At 47.0% G+C, this 19,057-nt stretch overlaps 1 protein-coding gene across 1 annotated transcript in view; it reads right to left on the reverse strand.

Moving 5' to 3' along the window:
• Positions 1–15,634: 15,634 nt before the first annotated feature.
• bsnb (bassoon (presynaptic cytomatrix protein) b) overlaps positions 15,635–19,057 on the reverse strand; it is a 56,943-nt gene continuing 53,520 nt past the window's right edge. Inside the window, exons 9-13 of the mRNA XM_067237999.1 lie at positions 18,063–19,057; positions 16,566–17,611; positions 16,337–16,451; positions 15,929–16,075; positions 15,635–15,675 (exon numbers count right to left, since the gene is read on the reverse strand). The exon at positions 18,063–19,057 is cut by the window's right edge and continues 1,109 nt beyond it. Coding sequence (XP_067094100.1) covers positions 15,635–15,675; positions 15,929–16,075; positions 16,337–16,451; positions 16,566–17,611; positions 18,063–19,057 — 2,344 coding nt within the window. The remainder of the gene's footprint in view (positions 15,676–15,928; positions 16,076–16,336; positions 16,452–16,565; positions 17,612–18,062) is intronic.

The following is a 19,057-nucleotide window of genomic DNA, read 5'->3' on the forward strand; positions in this document are numbered from 1 at the left end:
ATAAGGGTCTTGTATGTTTACCCAGAGTTCATATTTGGGGGTAGGCCTCTTTGCACCCAAGGAATACTGAACACAGAATCATTCTTATACAGGATAAATGTGTTACATCTTCCATTTTTCCAACATGAGGGTGGATGAGGGTGGAGGTGAGGGTGGATGAGGGTGGAGGTGAGGGTGGATGAGGGTGGTAGGTGAGGAAGATGAGGGTGGAGGTGAGGGTGAGGAGGATGAGGGTGGTAGGTGAGGAGGATGAGGGTGGAGGTGAGGAAGATGAGGGTGGAGGTGAGGGTGAGGAGGATGAGGGTGGTAGGTGAGGAGGATGAGGGTGGAGGTGAGGAAGATGAGGGTGGAGGTGAGGGTGAGGAGGATGAGGGTGGAGGTGAGGGGTGAGGTGGTTCTCCTTCTTTGTTTCTCAGTTCCTTCCGGGCTCTACCGGTGTCTGGGGTTGTCATGGTGACCGTGTTGCACCTTGCTTGTCTTACGTAATGACAACTAAGACGTTGTCACAAGCCAAGGACCCATTCTGGCATTGTAGTTAATTCCGGTGTGTATGAGGTTGAGAGAGAGAGAGAGGAACTGCAGATGGCGTGGTCATCTGTGCCACTCCTGTGCCCCATGCCAGGGTGACGACAAGATGGCCACAAGCCCTTCCGGAACTGTTCTTTTGCCTGCCTGCTTGCCCATGGTGTGACCCCCCCCCCCCCTACACACACACACACACATACCTCTCCACCAAACAAACAGTATGTGCGTTTGCGTACAGCATAACAAATTGAACTTTGGAGATTGAAGGAGAGACGGAGGGAGAGAGGTGAAGGTAGAGATGGAAGGAGCGATGGAGGTGGTGTACTGGAGGGAGAGATGGAGAGAGAGGTGGAGGGAGAGAGAGATGGAGGTGGTGTACTGGAGGGAGAAATGGAGAGAGAGGTGGAGGGAGAGAGAGATGGAGGTGGTGTACTGGAGGAAACAGCTCCTCTGAGGGAAGCTCAGCTAATTAAAACAAGAACAACAAAAAATACTTGTGTCACCAGGTCAGTTCCACCAGGGCACTGCCAGGTCAGATCCACCAGGGCACTGCCAGGTCAGTTCCAATGGTTCAAAGTTCTATTGAAGCAGTGCGTCTGTAGGTGTCTACCAGTTTTCACATCCTAAACAAAACTAGGACGACATGGCTAAGGCCAGGGACACATGCATGTAGGTGTGTTTGGTTCAGGATGCTACTAGGTTGGTACAGGATGCTACTGAGAAGCCCGTTTCATGGGTACTATGTGTTAACATATTTTTCAGACTTAATCTGTTTCCTGGAAAAACGCTTCAGATGTTTGTAATTGGAGGTTCACATTAAAAGTCACAGAAGGCAGTGCTCCACATCAAACTAAAGCATCTGCAGATGTAGATTAGAAAACACCCAAGGCTGAGGTTAGAGGGAAAGTACTTTAAATGCTGCCAAGGGAGGAAGAATCAAAAGTATTGGGATGTGTTTAGCATCGCACACAACATTGTTACATTTACATTTAGTCACTTAGCAGACGCTCTTATCTTAGCAGACGCTCTTATCCAGTCAGTTGCATTCAACGTTCTTCAAGCATGGGAGAAACACCCTTGCCCACCATATCACCACCCTTGACACGTCGCATCATGAACTAATGTTTTATTCATTCATACTTCAGTTCCCCTTCTTGTTTCCCTGAAACCACACCCAGAATGGGATGATGCCACCGTCAAACCTCCATTGGATATTTCTAGACGAAGGCCAGTATGGCCTAGTGACAGCATCTTACAAGATGTAAGATGTCACTACAACTTACAGGTTTGTGATGTTGAATAACTTGATGTCTGATAACAAGCCTGTCCATTTCATGAGCTTATCTACTTGTGACCTACTTGTGACCTTGTGTAGCCTGTTTAACCCTTAACTAATTTCCCCTACTCCTCCACTCAATCCTACAGTCAGGTGGCTAAGCGGTTAGGGAATCGGGCTAGTAATCTGAAGGTTACCAGTTTGTGCCAAATGACGTGTCCTTGGGCAAGGCACTTCACCCTACTTGCCTCAGGGGATTGTCCCTGTACTTACTGTAAGTCGCTCTGGATAAGAGCGTCTGCTAAATGACTAAATGTAAATGTACACATCTTGACATTTGGTGACATTTTGTGACATTTCTAGAAGCCACCGATAAAACAAAGTACCACAGTTCTCATGAACGTGATCCAGAGACAGCAGAAGCACCAGAGAACACCAGCAGTAAGGATGCACTGAGGTAACAACTGCTGGGGATTCACAGACCGAGTGATAAGGAAGGGAGGAGGCAAACAGGAGGCTTTGAAAACAGGACTTTCCCTTCCTGCGTGCCCTGTGCCCCGTGCACCCTGTGCCTGGCGGGCCCCTGTTCATATAAAGCCATGCCATTATCCTTTTGTCAACTAGAACATGTAGTTTGGGCCAGTGTTCTCCCGTCTTTATGCTAAGGAGCTGTGGGCTATGCTTGGCTTTTGTTCACATGAACTGATTCAACTAGTAGTGGTGTCACTGATGAGCGGGTGAATCAGGCGTGTTCATACAGGAGTGGAATCAGAGTGTGTTGAAATTCAGTCAGTGAATTTATCTTCTCATCTGTCCTCAGGGGTGTAGCCAGGACATTATTTCTGGGGGGGCCTCTCTGGCCAGTCTTTTATGTGGGGTGGCACTTGATTGTCAAAAACGACTATTTTAAAACTCAAACACTGCATCACTCAGAGTAGCAGTTTTCTAACGGTATCCAGTGATTAGCTGCTAGTCTCCATTGAAGCGCTGTCAGAATGCACGTTGGTTTGTGTCTTGCGCTGTTCATGGGGGCGTGGCCCAACATGTTGCGAATATGGGGCTTGTACTGTAAGTGACAAATGACAATAAGACGACTTGATCAAAAAAATACTAATGAATTTATTTCAGCTTTATACCGTTTCTGTTCAGGAGGTTTTTTTTGTGCCTTGAGGTTGGGGGGGCCGGCAGGGTGGCCATTCTCTAACCAATGGTGGCCGTGGCCCCCCCTGGCCACCACGTGGCCACGCCCCTGTCTGTCCTCAATGCAATCCATGCACACCCGGCTGTAAAAATGCACTGTGAGCGAACACATTGGCTAAACCATTATTACACTGTACAGCACAGGCTTTTTATGGACAGCTTGTTGAGATCCAAGCCAGACATTCAGACTGGCCCTGACTTGGGCACCCAACCGCACAACGTAAGCCCCTCCCACAGCCTTCATTGATTGGTTGATCGGATCAGGTTGTACAATACGGTTAGTGGCGTTTGCCTCTTGACATATTTTATGCAATGTCAATTGATAACTGGTCCGTGTGACGCGAGCTACATGTAGCTGGTTCTGACAGATTATGAGACTGGATTATAATGCTGCATGTGAATAATCATCAACAGTAAATTGATTATTAGGCTACTCTCAGTGCTCTATGAAACATATGAGATGGGCCTGGTTTTCCACAGTTGCAAGAATATTGCCTCACAGCCTGAACTGAAAGCATATAGACTTCTACAGATTTACAAAGATATCGGGAAGGGAGAATGTACATGTGTAGTAGGATAAATACGATCATCTGGACACAGTACATCTGTATTAATACAAATGTTTCCAGCATAAAATACTCATATAATAGGTCGACGGCGGTTATTTTCCACAAATCTGTTAAACGAAATTGGTATATATAACGTGATAGGCGGCGATAGTCTTTTCTGTGCATGACATGCGTCCAATAGGATACTATATCGTACCGCGTGTTTTCCAATATTCTCAGAATTAAACACGTGAACATTCTTATAAAAATAGATTTCGTGAACTACACCTAACGAGCTGACTGTATTAGTCATGTTTTCGCCCATGTAGGATATTCAACGACCACTAACGCACAAATGCATTTCCTCGAACCGTCGAGCATTAAACGCACGAGACGTGGGATGCTTCGCTACTTGACAAAGCATTTCATAAAAGATTTCCAAATGGCTGTGATTGTAAATCAAATAAATAGGAATACATTTACCTTTTCTAATGTTAATTCCTCTCCATCATCGTTTCTAGAGAACGTCTTCCAGCTTCCATCAGTCTCCTAGCATCCTGCGCTGTCATTGGATAGCGGACACGCGCTCTCCTCCTGTCTCTTGCTAGACGCTAGGGAGCAGCAGTGTCAGTACAGAATAGGCGGATGAGACTGCTCGCTTGAGATGCCAGGCTATTTTGTAGAATCAAAACTAGAGGAATCACATTCGTGTCGCTGCATAACCACTCCCCTGGGTCGGCGCTTTAGAAACTGGGATATAGATTTTTATTTTCATCTTATTGACTGACAACGATTATGTTTCTGATAGAGGGATAGGCTTGTCATAATGAAACACAATTGTCTCTTCATGATAAGCAGCATAAATGTCAACACCAGTGCCTCAGACCCACTTAGTCCTTGTTAAATGAACAGTGATGCAGATAAATGCCAGCTCAGAGGTACTCCTAAAAATATATTCCACTCAATTCTACTCAGTATCAGAACAAAGACATGTTGATGTTGCCTGGTACATTGTACTGAAGCATAAATACACATGACAGGACACTACAACACAGGTCTTGACATGACTATGTTGATGTGTTCCACAAATATTGGCACATCATTTATTGTTTATATTTCAAAACCCAGTGCCTTTATTTGATGTGTATTCCTCTCTGTGTTAAGAGAGGCCAGGCCCTGTCAGGGTATGTACCACTGGCCTACACTCACACTGTGTGTGGCAGGGGCTGGTCCTGGGGAACAGAACCTCAGCAGTACACACACACACATATGCACACGCACACATATGCCCCCGCACACACAAAAATAAACATAATGTACGTCTGCTTGTGCCCACACCCCTAACCTTAACCCTCCAGATAGATGTATTCATCTCACTGTGAAATGTCTCCAGGAAACATCACTGTAATCTGTATCAACTTCAATAGCCAGGCCACAAGTCAGGCACTCCTCCATGAGTAACAAGGTAACCACTAATCCCACAGGGTGGAATAGAACAGTCCACTAATCCCACAGGGTGGAATAGAACAGTCCAATAATCCCACAGGGTGGAATAGAACAGTCCAATAATCCCACAGGGTGGAATAGAACAGTCCAATAATCCCACAGGGTGGAATAGAACAGTACGATGAGAAACGCAACAGGAAAAGAGGCCAGAACAAATGCTCCCTTGCCTTACTCTGTCAACCCGTTTAACCCTTGTGTTATCTTCGGGTCATTCTGACCCATCAGTCATTGTGACCCACCGTCGTATTGCGACAAATGTACCTCATACAAAAACAAAGTGAAGCATTTTCTTTTAACTGTCGGGCTGTCTCAGACCCCCCACATTGGAATGGTTAAAAGAAAATTATTTTTATTTGTTTTTGTATTGGGTAAAATTGGGTAAACACAACGATGGTTCGTTATGAACCTTTGGGTCATGTGACCCGAAGGCAGCACGAGGGTTAATCTGGTTATTTTTCCTTTCCTGAAATAGGCAATCAATACTCTGCCATTGATCTCTGCAGAGGCCAGACTGCTACAACTCCCATTTCCGAGGACAGAAAAAAAAAACTTCAAAAATCCCTCTTAAAGAATGAAGGCCCTGAACTGGTGAAGGATTGTTTAATTATCAAAGCACCCTTTATGGATCGTGCTGTCTGTTGAAATCTCAAGCAGGCGCTTTAGGATTGAGAGTGGCAGATCGTAAAGGAGAGTCGGAGAGGGCCAATGCTGGCCAGACTGTGTTCTTTTTTGGTTCCTTGGATAACAGAAAGTGATTCATCTGTGCATCCAGGGGCTGAGAAGGCGTGAACAGCTCTCTAGCGACCTCTGGTGGTTGATGTGGACACAGCAAAATATAAAACTTGAACAGTCTCTGAATATGAGTCTTTACATAAACGTTGAATCTCAAATCACAGATGATGTAAACAGGGTCCATGATGGATGTGTGCATCTCACTTGGGTCAGAAGGTGTTTCGTCAAACCTCCGGGAGCAGAAGAAGAGAGGAGTTCCTACTTCCTGGTTCTGGGAACAGTGACTCTGACACCGGTCCTGTGGGGCTTAAGAGGGGGGGTCAGACACTGTTCAAATGACTCATCAGTTCGTGTTCACAGTAGCTCCCAGGGGTACAGATTAGGGGAGATAGTACTTTTGGGACGATCCCATTAGTTTTGTGCACTCGATTCCAGCACAACCAATCACAGCATGAACACAAAACCACTTTCAGGTCTTTATGAGTCTTATGCACAGGTTGTCATGGCGACACAGTCTTGTTCTACCCAACAGAGAGAGAGGGGAGATAGAGGGAGAGAGCAAGAGAGAGAGTGGGAGAGAGAAAGAAGCGAGAGAGGAGAGAGCGAGAGAGAGGGAGCAAGAGAGAGAGGGGGAGAGAGTGAGAGAGAAAGAGAGAGAGGGGGAGAGAGTGAGAGAGAGAGGGAGAGAGCAAGAGAGAGAGGGGGAGAGAGAGGGAGAGAGCAAGAGAGGGAAAGGAAGGGAGGTGATGTAGCACCAGCCAAGGTGACTGGTCTCCTTGTCCTCCTCTCTCTCTCTGAGGTGATATCTGGCTCTTCCACTGTTACCTCTCCAGTCACTGCTGAGTCACACACACACACACACACCCCCCCCCCCCCCCACACACACACACACACACTCACTCACTGATGAACTAATGGATGACTTGGCATTTGGATTCAGGGAAATCATGTGTGTGTGAGAGAGAGCGAAAGAGTGTGTGTGACCTTAAACGTCTCACTCACTCATAACATAATGTCCTTACAGTAACAAGGATGGCGTGTAGGCTAAATACATACCCAGTTCCAGTCAGATGACTCAAAAATTAAGAACCATTAAAAGTAATACGTCAAATATATCAAATCACTACCGTATTTTTGGGAAAATAAGCCGCAATTTCTATAAACCGCACCCCACCAGAATGGGAGCTTTGTGTTTGTAAATCTGAGTATAAACCGCACTGGAATATAAGCCACATACGATACAGGAACAATGATACCAAGCACCAAGCAACATTGCTTGGTATCATTGTTCCCGTACCAACTGCGGCATATATTCCTGCGGAATTGTATGTCTAGAATGTTAGCTAGACATACATTTCAAGTAGGCCTACCGTATATTTCGGAAATTAAGCCACGTTTTATACCCCGATTTTTAATTTTTCTTGTGGTAGTAGGGCTTATATTTCGATGCGGCTAGCACGTTTTTATAACAAAACAACAGTACTAACACTTTTTTCGCAAGCTATTATGCTAGCTAACTTAGCCCAGAAGCTAACTAAAGCTAGCTGACTAGCTCTACAGTTTTGGAAAAATAATTTACGCTTTGGGGACCGTCGGAAATATTTAGAACTCACGCGTCTTAAAGTGAATATTAGTTAATTCCCGGGCAATAGAAAACATACATTACGCACTTACACTACTTTCGTTTTTGAAATGTATGTCTAGCTAAGACTCTCTGGAGCAGCTAGCTGCAGGATGCTGGCCAGCTAGGAGCTGCTTGCCAGGAGAAACCCTAACCATCACGTCATCCTGAACGTTTATAATTGAAGGGTGTTTACAGGCTACTGAGTTAATTACAGGCTAAGCATTACACAGCATTCAGGGAGAACTCTTTTTTGTAACCATTTCGTCAAAATAATTAAATGTCTAACACTCACTCACACTCACTCAACCTCACTTTTTCTTTTTAAACCTTTCCAAACTTTTTTGGTGAAACTTTTTTTCGAAAGTCCCTCTCCTCCCCTCCTTCTGCTTTCTATGTGTGGAAAAAAAGGTTTTGAAAAAGGTTTCTAAAGAATGAAATAATATTTTTCACAACAGTTTCACAAAAAAGGTTTGCATCATTGATGAGTACTTGATGAGGACCTTACTTTACCGTATTTTTCGGGAAATACTGTAAAGGGCCGCACCCCACCAGAATGGGAGCTTTGTGTTTGTAAATCTGAGTATAAACCGCACTGGAATATAAGCCACATACGATACGGGAACAATGATACCAAGCAATGCACGAGTATAGCCGATCTTACAGCATGCCGTTGTGTAACACGCTTCGAAAACGAAAGCAAGTAAGTGCTTGATGTATGTTTTCTATTTCCCGGGAATTAACTAATATTTAAATAGAATTCACGAAAAAGTTTTATAAATATAAGCCGCAACATCACAAGAAAAAAATTAAATCGGGGTATAAGCCGCGGCTCTACTGTAGCCTACCTGTACCATGATCGCTGTACTGAGAGGCGGCCGCAGTACTCAGAGGCCGCAGTACTGAGAATGAGAATGCCTCCAAAAACGTAAATAACCATGAATTGTATTCATAGAAAACTTATGACTAGGGGGTCATGTGACCGGCTATCCTCACTGTAGGGAAGGTAAGGAAAACTGCCTCCTGCAGTGCTTTGCGTGAGGCGTTTTTAGCTAACACTAGCTAACACCTTTGGTAACAGCTAGCAGACATGATATACTAGTAATATTATTTATGCTCACCTGGACGGCACTGGCTGTTATTGTAATACACCGCTCCATGCCGGGGTGAGTAGAGCTAACTAGATTATGTGGGGGACTGCTAATCAGAAGAACAAAGCCATATCGTTTTGCCGTTCTACCTGCCACTCGAAGACCGGTAAAACCATACGTACGGTCTGTGACCCTGCTCTCGTCCACGCTGTTAGACATAATAAAGAGTAGACGCCGCATTGGCTGCTGGGCGCGAGAAATGCGTCCGCCATTTTGGACAGGGCAAGTTCATAGTATGATTAATCAAATGTGCTGACAGCTCAGTGCCCCAGCCAAACAGATTACACTGAGTGGAGCGGTTGCCCGTTCCAAGATGGCGGCCCCACGGCTCGTCAGCGCCAGTCGGCAGTAGCGGTCGATGCGGCGTCTACTCTTTAGGTGCGTTCGACATGAACTGACTTCATGCAGCGCTGCAGCCGGCTGCAGGCGGCTGACTTGAAACAGTGAATTCTGGTTAGACTTTTTGTCCGACTTGAGACGGCGCCGAGGCTAGGTCACTGTGACGTAGCCATCAAAGTACCGTGAGATCGATTTGAGAACTGCCGGCTGTGTAGCCGAGCGCATTTTCTCAAGAGCAACTGCAAGGGTTCTAATGACAACACAGCTATTTCATGATTGGCCAGACTCACAAACGACAACTTTGACGCGTGTTTTGTCATTATTTTGACACCTTCATTTTGACACCAACATTGTCTATGTAGTGCAAACATTTTGGGTCGAGTTATGGTGGGGAAAAATATAATTATAATAAATATATATGAGAGAGAATATAGGTTGAGCCTTACCAAAGACAAGCACACCCAGTCAAACCATGTTGTGTTTCCATCTCATAGGCCTGAGGGATCGTTTCCATAGCTGAAGCTCAGGCTGACATTTGTGGTTTGGTTGTTTCCGATCTGAAGACGTGCCCAACAGCAGCATGTATTCCTCAGGCGCATGGCAGTCATGAAGTGTGACTATACAGATAACAACCATGTCCATTCCAGTGAATACACGGTAGAAGAACGAAAGAGATGTTCATATTTTCTCTTTATTCTTTTTTTCCTGATCGGAAACAAATTGCAGGGTCGGTATTTTCACGTTACATGATGCACCAAAATGTTCGATCTGTTTACAGGAATACACTGAATAGAACACAAGGTTTCACAAAGGATACACGACTGACATTTCGCCCATTGCACTTACAACAGTGAATGACATTATCTGGATATTTTGTTAGCATTTTTCATCATTTCCTTTTTCATTACTCCTGTCATAGATAGCGTCACTTCATCTTTGAAACCTCCTGACAGTGTTGACAGAGGATGCCCTGGGCTGGGTTCTACCCAGGACAGTGTTGACAGAGGATGCCCTGGGCTGGGTTCTACCCAGGACGAGTGATTTTATAAGCTCCTTATTCTTTTTTTTCTTTTTTTTTTACAAACACAATATGTATAGAAACTCTACAGAGACCGGATATGTTTCTTAATACACATTTTTGTTGCACTGTTGTCAACAGTCAATACAAGCCAGCCACATACATTAATAGTTCTTATTTCATAATCATCATCATCTTCATAATAAATATTGTTTTATACACAAAAGCACAAAAGTTGGCAGCAGGTACGCCGTGGGGATGCACATGACGGCAGTACTCAAACTCAAAAGCTGTACAGAAGAGTCCATCTGTATTTACAGTAAGAATGTGTGTGTGTGTCTGTCTGGACGGCTGCAGTGGTCTGTCTCATGCACTTCTTTAAATGGGGACCAGGAAGATGGCTTACAGCCGGTATCAGTGAGCGTGTAGCTTCTCACCGGCATCAAACCCCCTAAGGACGCTTCCTCGCCTCTCGTTTGGTATGACAGATAACAAATTGTACCTTCCTTACGATCAATAACACATCTCCTCCTTGTCACTGTGTTTGATCTCCCGCTTCAGCTGCTAACTCCAGTTGTGATTATGCTAAGCTATGCTAATGCTCAATCCATATCCCCGTTAGGTGCTAACGGACGTGTTTAGAGGTCCAGGGTTAAGTGGGTCTCTGTCTCTCTGGGTCCTCACATCAAACACTGGCGGCCGTCTGCTCACTGTGTCTGAATTAGGGTTTAACTATAAAGGATATGGGGAACAGGACTTAATAGGTTTTGTAGTGTTTCCATGCCACACTCAAGAGTTATAAAGAGAAACACCCAGTGAAAGATAAGCAGGCTTTCTCGGTCTTTTATGTTGAGTGATCGGACCAACCAAGGAATAGCCAATTAATGTGAGCCCCCAACAAAATGGACACCCTACGACCAATACAGACACTGTGCACTGGGGGAAAGAAGAGGTTCAGACCAATTGCGTCGAAGGTTGATAGCAGCACAGACAGTTCACTGAAAGCTGAACAGGAGAGGGCCCAGGTCAGCCAACGACACGGACGAGCTGATGAGGACGAAGCCAGGCAACCCTACATGCTTCAAGCAACACGATGGAGGTTCAAGACCGACAGGCTACATAGACTTTGGCAACAAGTCCCCCTGAGGTGAGGGGGGTGATAGGGGTCTAAACAACATGCCACAGAAATAAAAAAGAACTCTAGTTCCATAGTCAGATCCGTACACACGTACAAGTTGCTAAGTACAAACATAGTTCATAACAGTTTTTTTTATGTTTCGGTTTCACAATTTTGTAGAATTTCTCAAAGTTAACAATGGTCACGGTAGGTAATAAACTGTATTATGAATCCTTTCCAGTTATTAAAATGAATCATTGCATAGAAAATTTGAATTGACAATTTCTTTCGATCACCCTGTGTGTGTGTGTGTGTGTGTGTGTGTGTGTGCGTGCGTGCAAATTGAAAATGTGGTCTCAGGGTTTAAATGTGTGTTTGTGTAGCCCAACAGGTAGACAGGCATTAGTATTCAGTGTGTGTATGATGGTGTGTCATGGATACACAACCCCTCCATCATACAGCTGTACATTTACTGTTTTCCACATGTGGGCCTCCAACTCCCAATCTATCATTTTAATAACATTAACACCATTGTGCTATATACCATTTTCTGCATGCTATTGCTTTTAAAAATCAACGAGAAAATTTATGGAATGCAGGATCATATACGTGACAAACATAGAAAATATAAATATAAATAGTTCATTTCTAACTCTAACCCTAAACAAAGGAAAAAAATTAAAGAATAAAAATAACATAAATATAAATACACATAAACTCATAAATGAGTAATTTACATGATCACTGATTTATGTACATACAGTAGTATACAGTTGTGCAAAAAGACATTAAATAAGGATGATATGGGTATTTCAAAACATAATGAGGTATACGAGTAAAAAAACAAAACAAACAAAAAAGACTGAATAAGGCTCTTTTTTCAGAAAGAATCAGCAAAAAATAAACTACAAAGAAGAACATTGAAATAAACACAACAAATAACAAGCAAACAAGTCCCAAAGTGCTCTGGGTTTGACAGGTGATGGCTTCCGGAGGCAGAGCCATGCTCCAGGCTCGTTTGGTTCTGTCTGTCATGTGACTCTTCTTTGTGTCATGTGACTCTTGTGGGCACACTGGTAGATCCCCCCCCAGTCCTCCAGCCTCCTGGCCTCTTGAAGAGGTGGTGGACAAAAAAAAAGTTTCAATATGGGTTTACTTATTTTCTCATAATCATTATTGTGCGTGCATTCCCATGTCGTTTACACGTTTGCATTCGTTAGACATCAAAAACAAGTTGAGGAGAAAATAATTACACATTCAAAGAAAGGGTCGTCTTTCCCCTACACTGGAATGTTGAAAGATCATAGAAACGAAGCATTCAAGGATTATAGAAGGGACAGTTGGATTATAGAAGGGACAGTTTGTTAGTTTTCTGTAGTGGTGGTAGGTCTCAGCTTCTCCTGGTAAGTGGTGTCATAATTGTTCTCTCAAGTCTCTTTGGTACGAGTAAAACCTATGAAATGCGTGTATCTCTAATGTCTGTACCTCCTGTTTGTTTTCGTGGTGGTTTAAAAGGCCTTCTGAGATTAAAACGTGGAATCAAACGATTCCTGTCAGACATGAACTCCTCAAATGTGAGTGGTGTTCCCCTGATGCCCTGCAGAGGGCGCTCTGAGCAAGCTGCCCTGCCTCGGTCACTCCCTTCTGCCTTCGTCTTGCAGCACGACAATCCAGTTGGGAGACAGGAAGTTGGGAGACAGGAAGTGATCGTAGATGCCAGCCTTGATTCATTTCTCATGACGTGAAGAGGAGGAAGGAGTTTCAGGTAGAGGAGCCTCCTTTTGCTGCTTCTCTGAACATGTTAGGAGTGTAAGGTTTCACTGAGGGATCTCTCTCCCTCTCTCTCCCTCTCTCTCTCTCTGAGCTGGCGTCTGCTCTCTCTCTGTCTCCTTTCATCCTTCCATCCTTGCCTTTCTAGATGCTGAGGCAGACCTTGGTTCATCTAAGGAGGTAGAAAGAGACCAAACAATTACCATGGAGATCTCACAACATGAATGCTTTTCACAAGCTTGTAGATTGCGGGCTGAAATTGTGTGTGTTTTGGAGTTTGTGTGTAGAAGTGTGTGTATGTGGGAGTGTAATGTTGTACCCTTAGAACAGAGGCGTAACCACAGGTAGGCATGGGTAGTCACAAGCCTACCCAGTCTGTTCTAAGGCTTACCCAAAACGAAAATATCTCTGAAAAATTATGCACCGGGTGCACATCGCAAATTACAAGTACAAAAACTAAAAAGATGCCTATCCATATTTGCTGCTACACCTGGAGAGGCACATAGAGTAGGGCTGGAGATGGTGCAGGTGTGCAGATAGACGTGTGAAAAGGCTGCTGTAACGCACTGTAAATACCTCAGGTCCTGGGCAGTGCACATGGACCAAATCAAGTACTTTATAATTAAAATGTTATTTACATTTTCTGTAAAGTACTGACTAAACTGCAGCTGTGTCGACACATATCAGCTGTGTGTACCTGCTCATAAACAACACCCACCATGACACCTCTCTCCCAGTCCACACTCTTTCTTAACAACGTCATCATCACCCTGAGATGGGTGTACGCTGCCCCTCCCCTTCCTCTGTGACCTCACAGCTCCTCACAGCCAATCAAGGGGCCTCTGGGATTGGAGGTAATCGCCAGGGCTGAGCAGGGCTCTCTCTGCTGCCCAGAGAGCCAGTGAGATGGGTTTATCTCCAGATACCTCACTGGATCCCTGGATAGGGACAGCCAGACAGGGATAACTGGCAAAGCTGGTGATATTACACCGAGAGTCACTGGGGTTACAACAGGTTGTAAGCAGGATGAAGAACACCTATTTATTGGAGGTTTCTAGTGTGATGCGTGTTAGCCCCTTTACGACTGTTAAAGACAGTTTTGATATGGAGACTTATGGTGTGGCACTGTGTGTGTGAGTGTGTGCATGTGTGTGCATGTGTGTACATGTTTTCTGTGTATGTATATGTGTGTGTGTGTGTGTGTGTGCATGGGCAGAACATCAAAGCCACATAATTAGCCAGCTCAACCACTGGCTAATTATAGCCCACTGGTCGTGACCCAGTTTCCAGGGAGGGAGAGGCTTTCCTTCCTGCTACATCCTTTGACCTCTTCCAAAGGTGAGACGACTCACCTGTGCATGTGCATGCTACGAAGAATCCAGACATGACACACGGTAGCAAAGGCCACAACATGGTAAACCACCAGTAACATGGATACAATGCATGATAGTAGCCTACTCACATACACATGCAGTCTCGTAAAGACACACAGAGACGCAAAGAGAGACACACAGATTTTAAAATGAGGATGTAATCCCTGTTTACCGCCGGCAAAAACGGAGAAGCAGAAGTCTCTCTGTGATCGTCTGCTCATGCCTGAGGTTGTGACAAGGCTTCCATCCATCCCTCTTTCAGAAGATCCTTTTCTCCCTTCAATCTTCAGGTTCTGCTTGGGGACCCCTGTGCTGACAAGGCAGGCACCCCTGCCCAACCCTCCTGAATCAATCCTTCCTTCCTGGGGAGTTCAGTATTGACGAGGCATCCTTTGATTTAGGCCCTGGCCGGTCAGAGAAAGAAATCAGTCAGAATATGGGATTAAAGCAAGATAATGAGTCATCACTTCACTCCTGGCCTTTCATTATGCTGATGTGGATCTGAATGTTAATCAATGCAAATATGGCCCTCATATGTCATCAATCAACAGGGTGACAGGTAGCATCATGTTCTCACAGTCAGAAACGTCATTGCAACCCGCTAACTGTCTGAAATACTACCAACGCTCTTAATAGTTTAAGTGGATAAAACTTACGAAATGACTGTAATGTAATATTTTCAGCACAAATCCATGTAGCCTATGTGCTGAATGTGTCATTAGGGCGTGTGTCCTTATACCATATTTGTATAATTGTTCCAGCGTCACGTATGACGCTGCCTAGAGAGAAAGCGCTGCATTGAGCGTCTGCCTTTTTCATGTGTCCGCTAGTTGAACACATAAGCTATACTTTTCAGAAAGGTGCTGGTGTCATCACTGTTTCTCCTTTGAATTTAGCTAGCCACTCAACATTCTGAGAGTTAAAAACAACCGTTAATGATTAGCTAATAGTTTAAGCTAGCCAAGAATAAAAAAAAATATTGTTTAAGTTATGTTGCTAATGACCTGGAACTGACAAAGCACTTTCCAGCTTGCGTACGCACCTACCTGCCTGAGACGCAATATGGACAGGACACGCCCTTAATTAATAAATTAAGTATTCAAAAGGAAAGCAGAACAAACATTTCTGTGGACTGTTTTACTAGACAACAGTCCCAGCTTGTGTCCACAGATAGATGGGTTCTTATCTAAAAGATGAGGAGAGTAAGATACTCACTGATGCACTCCGAATCGCCCCCCACCCACCCCCTCCTTCCTCCGTCCTCCCTGTGGTTGTGTGAAATGTAGAAAATGCCAGAAACAGATTCATAGGTTTTTCCAGTACAAAGACTCCAATCTTCCTTCCTCCCTTCAACTCCTTGTTCCCTGGAGAAACAAGGCGTTAGCCTGAGTGGAGTGGCCAGCATCCAACCATTGTGTCAACAAACAAATCCATTTGATTTACCCTCCTCTCTTCAGTTCACCAGAATGAAGTGAACTTCTTGCCCAGGGCAGACACGGCTGTGGAGATACAGCAGAGAAACAACATAACCCGTCAAACATCCAACAAGATTGCTGGTGCAGCAGAAGCTGTGTCAATAAAATACAACTCTGTGCTAAGACTCTTTATGTTCCACATTATTTGATAAAAAGTCTACTACAAGTTAGAGAAAGAACCAATCATGGTATACTGGCAACTTTTTAAGGCAATGTGGCCAGAAATATGTTTTTACAATTAACTTCAATCTGTACCACCTCCCCCATTCCCCCTCACCGTCTCCCAGTTTGCCCGCCTGTTCGGCGGCGCCTCCTTGCAGGATCTTGCCCAGGACGCTATCCCCCTCAGCGGGGGGGGGTCCTGGTGGGGCAGCGCTGCCGATGCCGGCTGGCCTGCTGCCGATGCCCACAGGAGCCTTGGAGCCTGCAGGGACACAGTCATCACCAGGGAGACAGTCATCACCAGGGACACAGTCATCACCAGGGAGACAGTCATCATCAGGAAGACAGTCATCACCAGGGACACAGTCATCACCAGGGACACAGTCATCACCAGGGAGACAGTCATCACCAGGGACACAGTCATCACCAGGGAGACAGTCATCACCAGGGAGACAGTCATCACCAGGGAGACAGATTCATGTGTGTGTGTGAGATAGAGAGAGAGAGAGGGGGGGAGTCTCACCTATGCCAGTCAGGGGGGGTGTGGCAGCCTTGGCGGGCTGTGCTGCTGCTGCTGCTGCTGCTGCTGCTGGCTTCACCGCCCCCAGGGCTGATGTCGGAGCCGCCTCCATTTTGGCCTGTTGTTATGAAACGAGAGGGACACCTTAGAAATGTTTTCTCTAAGATATGGCATTACTCTTTAAATTTTTAGGCTATGAACTTTTATTCTCCAGTTTTCTGTCTGTACTCACGGCCGTGGGTGCAGGTTGAGCTGCAGTAGGTCCTGGGGCCCCTGGCTGTCTGCCCTGGGCCGGACCCTGGCCAGACTTGGCCTGCTGCTGCTGGGCTGGCCCCACACCTGCTCCCGGTCCCGGGGAGCCTGCGGCGGGCTGGGCCCCTCCAGGTGGGGCGACGCTCTGGGCCGGTTGGCTGTGAGTCTGTTGCTGGGTCCTTGGCTGGCCTGGTCCCTGCACTGCATTCTGGCTCGGTGGACCTCCCTCCTGCTGCAGTGCCCCTGGCTGCCTGCCAGACTGCTGTGGCTGGCCCCCGGGGCGAGGCTGCCCGGCAGGGCCCTGACCCTGACCCTGACCCTGACCCTGACCCTGACCCTGACCCTGACCCTGACCCTGACCCTGACCCTGGACTTGACCCAGACCCTGACCCTGGACTTGGCCATGGCCCTGACCCTGGACTTGACCCTGACCCTGGACTTGGCCATGGCCCTGACCCTGGACTTGACCCTGACCCTGGACTTGACCCTGACCCTGGCCCTGACCCTGGGTTTGCTGCTGCTTTGGTCCTGCAGCAGGATCTTGTCTCCTGGAGGAGGAACCTGGCTGCCTCTGGCCCCGACTACTGGAGCCATGGTGGTGTCCTGAGGCCGGGTCCCTGGAGAATTCCCCAGAGTCCCGGTGGCTGCCCTGGGAGGAGCGAGCCTCCGAGGCCCCCCTCCTGGGGGTGGAGGACGAGCCGCGTTCCTCCGAGCGGCCGGAGGGGTCTTTGGGATGCGACCTGGAGGACCGCGAGGGCCTGGGGTCCTCAGAGGAGTGGCGAGAGGAGTGTCTCCCCGAGCCGGCGCTGCCGTGGTGCCGGTGGTCCCGGGAGGAGGGCTGGCGGGGCTGGCCGTACTCGTCCTGGGGCCACGGCTCCTCCTCCGGGGGCTCGTCGTAGTCATGGTAGGTATGCTTCACGTTGCCACGCCGACCCGTAGAGGCGTGGCTGCCAGCGCCGTGGTGCCTGGAGCGAGCCTCTCTTGGCTTCTCGAACCAGTCTGTCTCCTCCTGGCCCAGGTGATAGGCTTGTCGGAGAGAGAGTGATTATCAACACCTTCCTTCTGTTTGTGTCATGTGATGTGTGGAGACATGCAGACTCAAGCCATGCAGAGCACTGGAAATAATGTCCATTAAGATCCCAAAAACGTGACAAGAAAAGTATTTCACAATCAAACACCCCAAAAAATAATAAATGGAACGGAAGTTTTGTTTTGTAAAATAAAAAAACATCACCATGTCACACGTAAAAAATTACAATAAATAAAAGCATGCAAAAAAAAAAAAAGAAACAACACATAGGCAATTGTGGTTTTCATGCATTGGGCACATACAGTCTCGTTCACCAGAAAGGACTAAAAGTGTCACGTGACACTCTCAAGACTTCAACACAAGACATGCAGTTTGTGACAAGCAGAGGACGAGAATGACAACCAACACCCAGCAGTCAGGCAGCAGTCGGCTTTCAGCACCAGTTACCTTCGCTGTCTGAAACAGCGCAGTGCATGTCGTCGACCAGGTAAGGGTCGTCTGGCTTGTAGACATGACTCCTGGGCAGGTCCTTCATGTGATGATCCTGGACGTCCGGCAGCGAGTGGCTTGAGCCGTACTGGTTCCTCACATCGTTGGGGTCAGGGACCCCGGACCCTCGTCCAATCCCCACAGGCTTCCCCACCGGGCTGAGCGGGCTCTCCTCCTCCGAGTTTTGGGTCCTGATGGCCGGACGGCTCCCGCGGGCATGGCTCCCTCTCTGGGACCGCTCCATGGCGTCCCTCTCATACGACTTGCTCCTGTAGCCTGGGGCGTCCCGGGATGAGATCTTGTCCATGCCGTACCCTGTGGACCTGGATCTGCCTGAGCCGTATGTCCTCTCCTCCTCCTCCAGCGCTTCCCTGCTGGAGCCGTAGTACTTCTGCTGGTCGTACACATTCTTCTTCATGCCGTACGTGATGTCGTCCTGCATCTTCTTGGAGCGAGACACCACAGTGCAGCTGCCCCCGGTGGAGGTGGTCATGGTGTAGGACGCCAGGTCGGACTCCACGTCACGGGCCTCCTCGATGGGGGAGAACTTGGAGATCTTCTGCTCCATGCCCTGCTTGCGGTGCTTGCTGCGCTTGGATGAGGAGACCACAGCTGGAGCCAGGTTTTTTGACGGGTGCTTCTGGGTCCCGGAGCCGGCACGCGTTCCCTGGTGTTTGTTGTAGTCGTCGTAATAATAAGAAGACCCACCGCTCACGGTGGCACTGGTTCGGCTGTCCACCGGCCCCTGCTGGTGATAGCCTGCGATGCCTGTGGGCCTCCCGTAGGCATCCACGGTCTCCTCCCCGTAAACTCCCCCGCGGGCGGGACCGTTCTCGCTCGCATAGCGTCCCACTGGATGGCCCAGGGCATCCGTGGGCTGCCCTCCGCTCTCCTTGGTCAGCTCGCTGATGTCATCGATCATGACGTAGTTCCTGGGGATGTTCTGCTCCAGG

Source organism: Osmerus mordax, chromosome 1 (genome assembly GCF_038355195.1).
Source record: "Osmerus mordax isolate fOsmMor3 chromosome 1, fOsmMor3.pri, whole genome shotgun sequence".
Classification (NCBI taxonomy): domain Eukaryota; kingdom Metazoa; phylum Chordata; class Actinopteri; order Osmeriformes; family Osmeridae; genus Osmerus; species Osmerus mordax.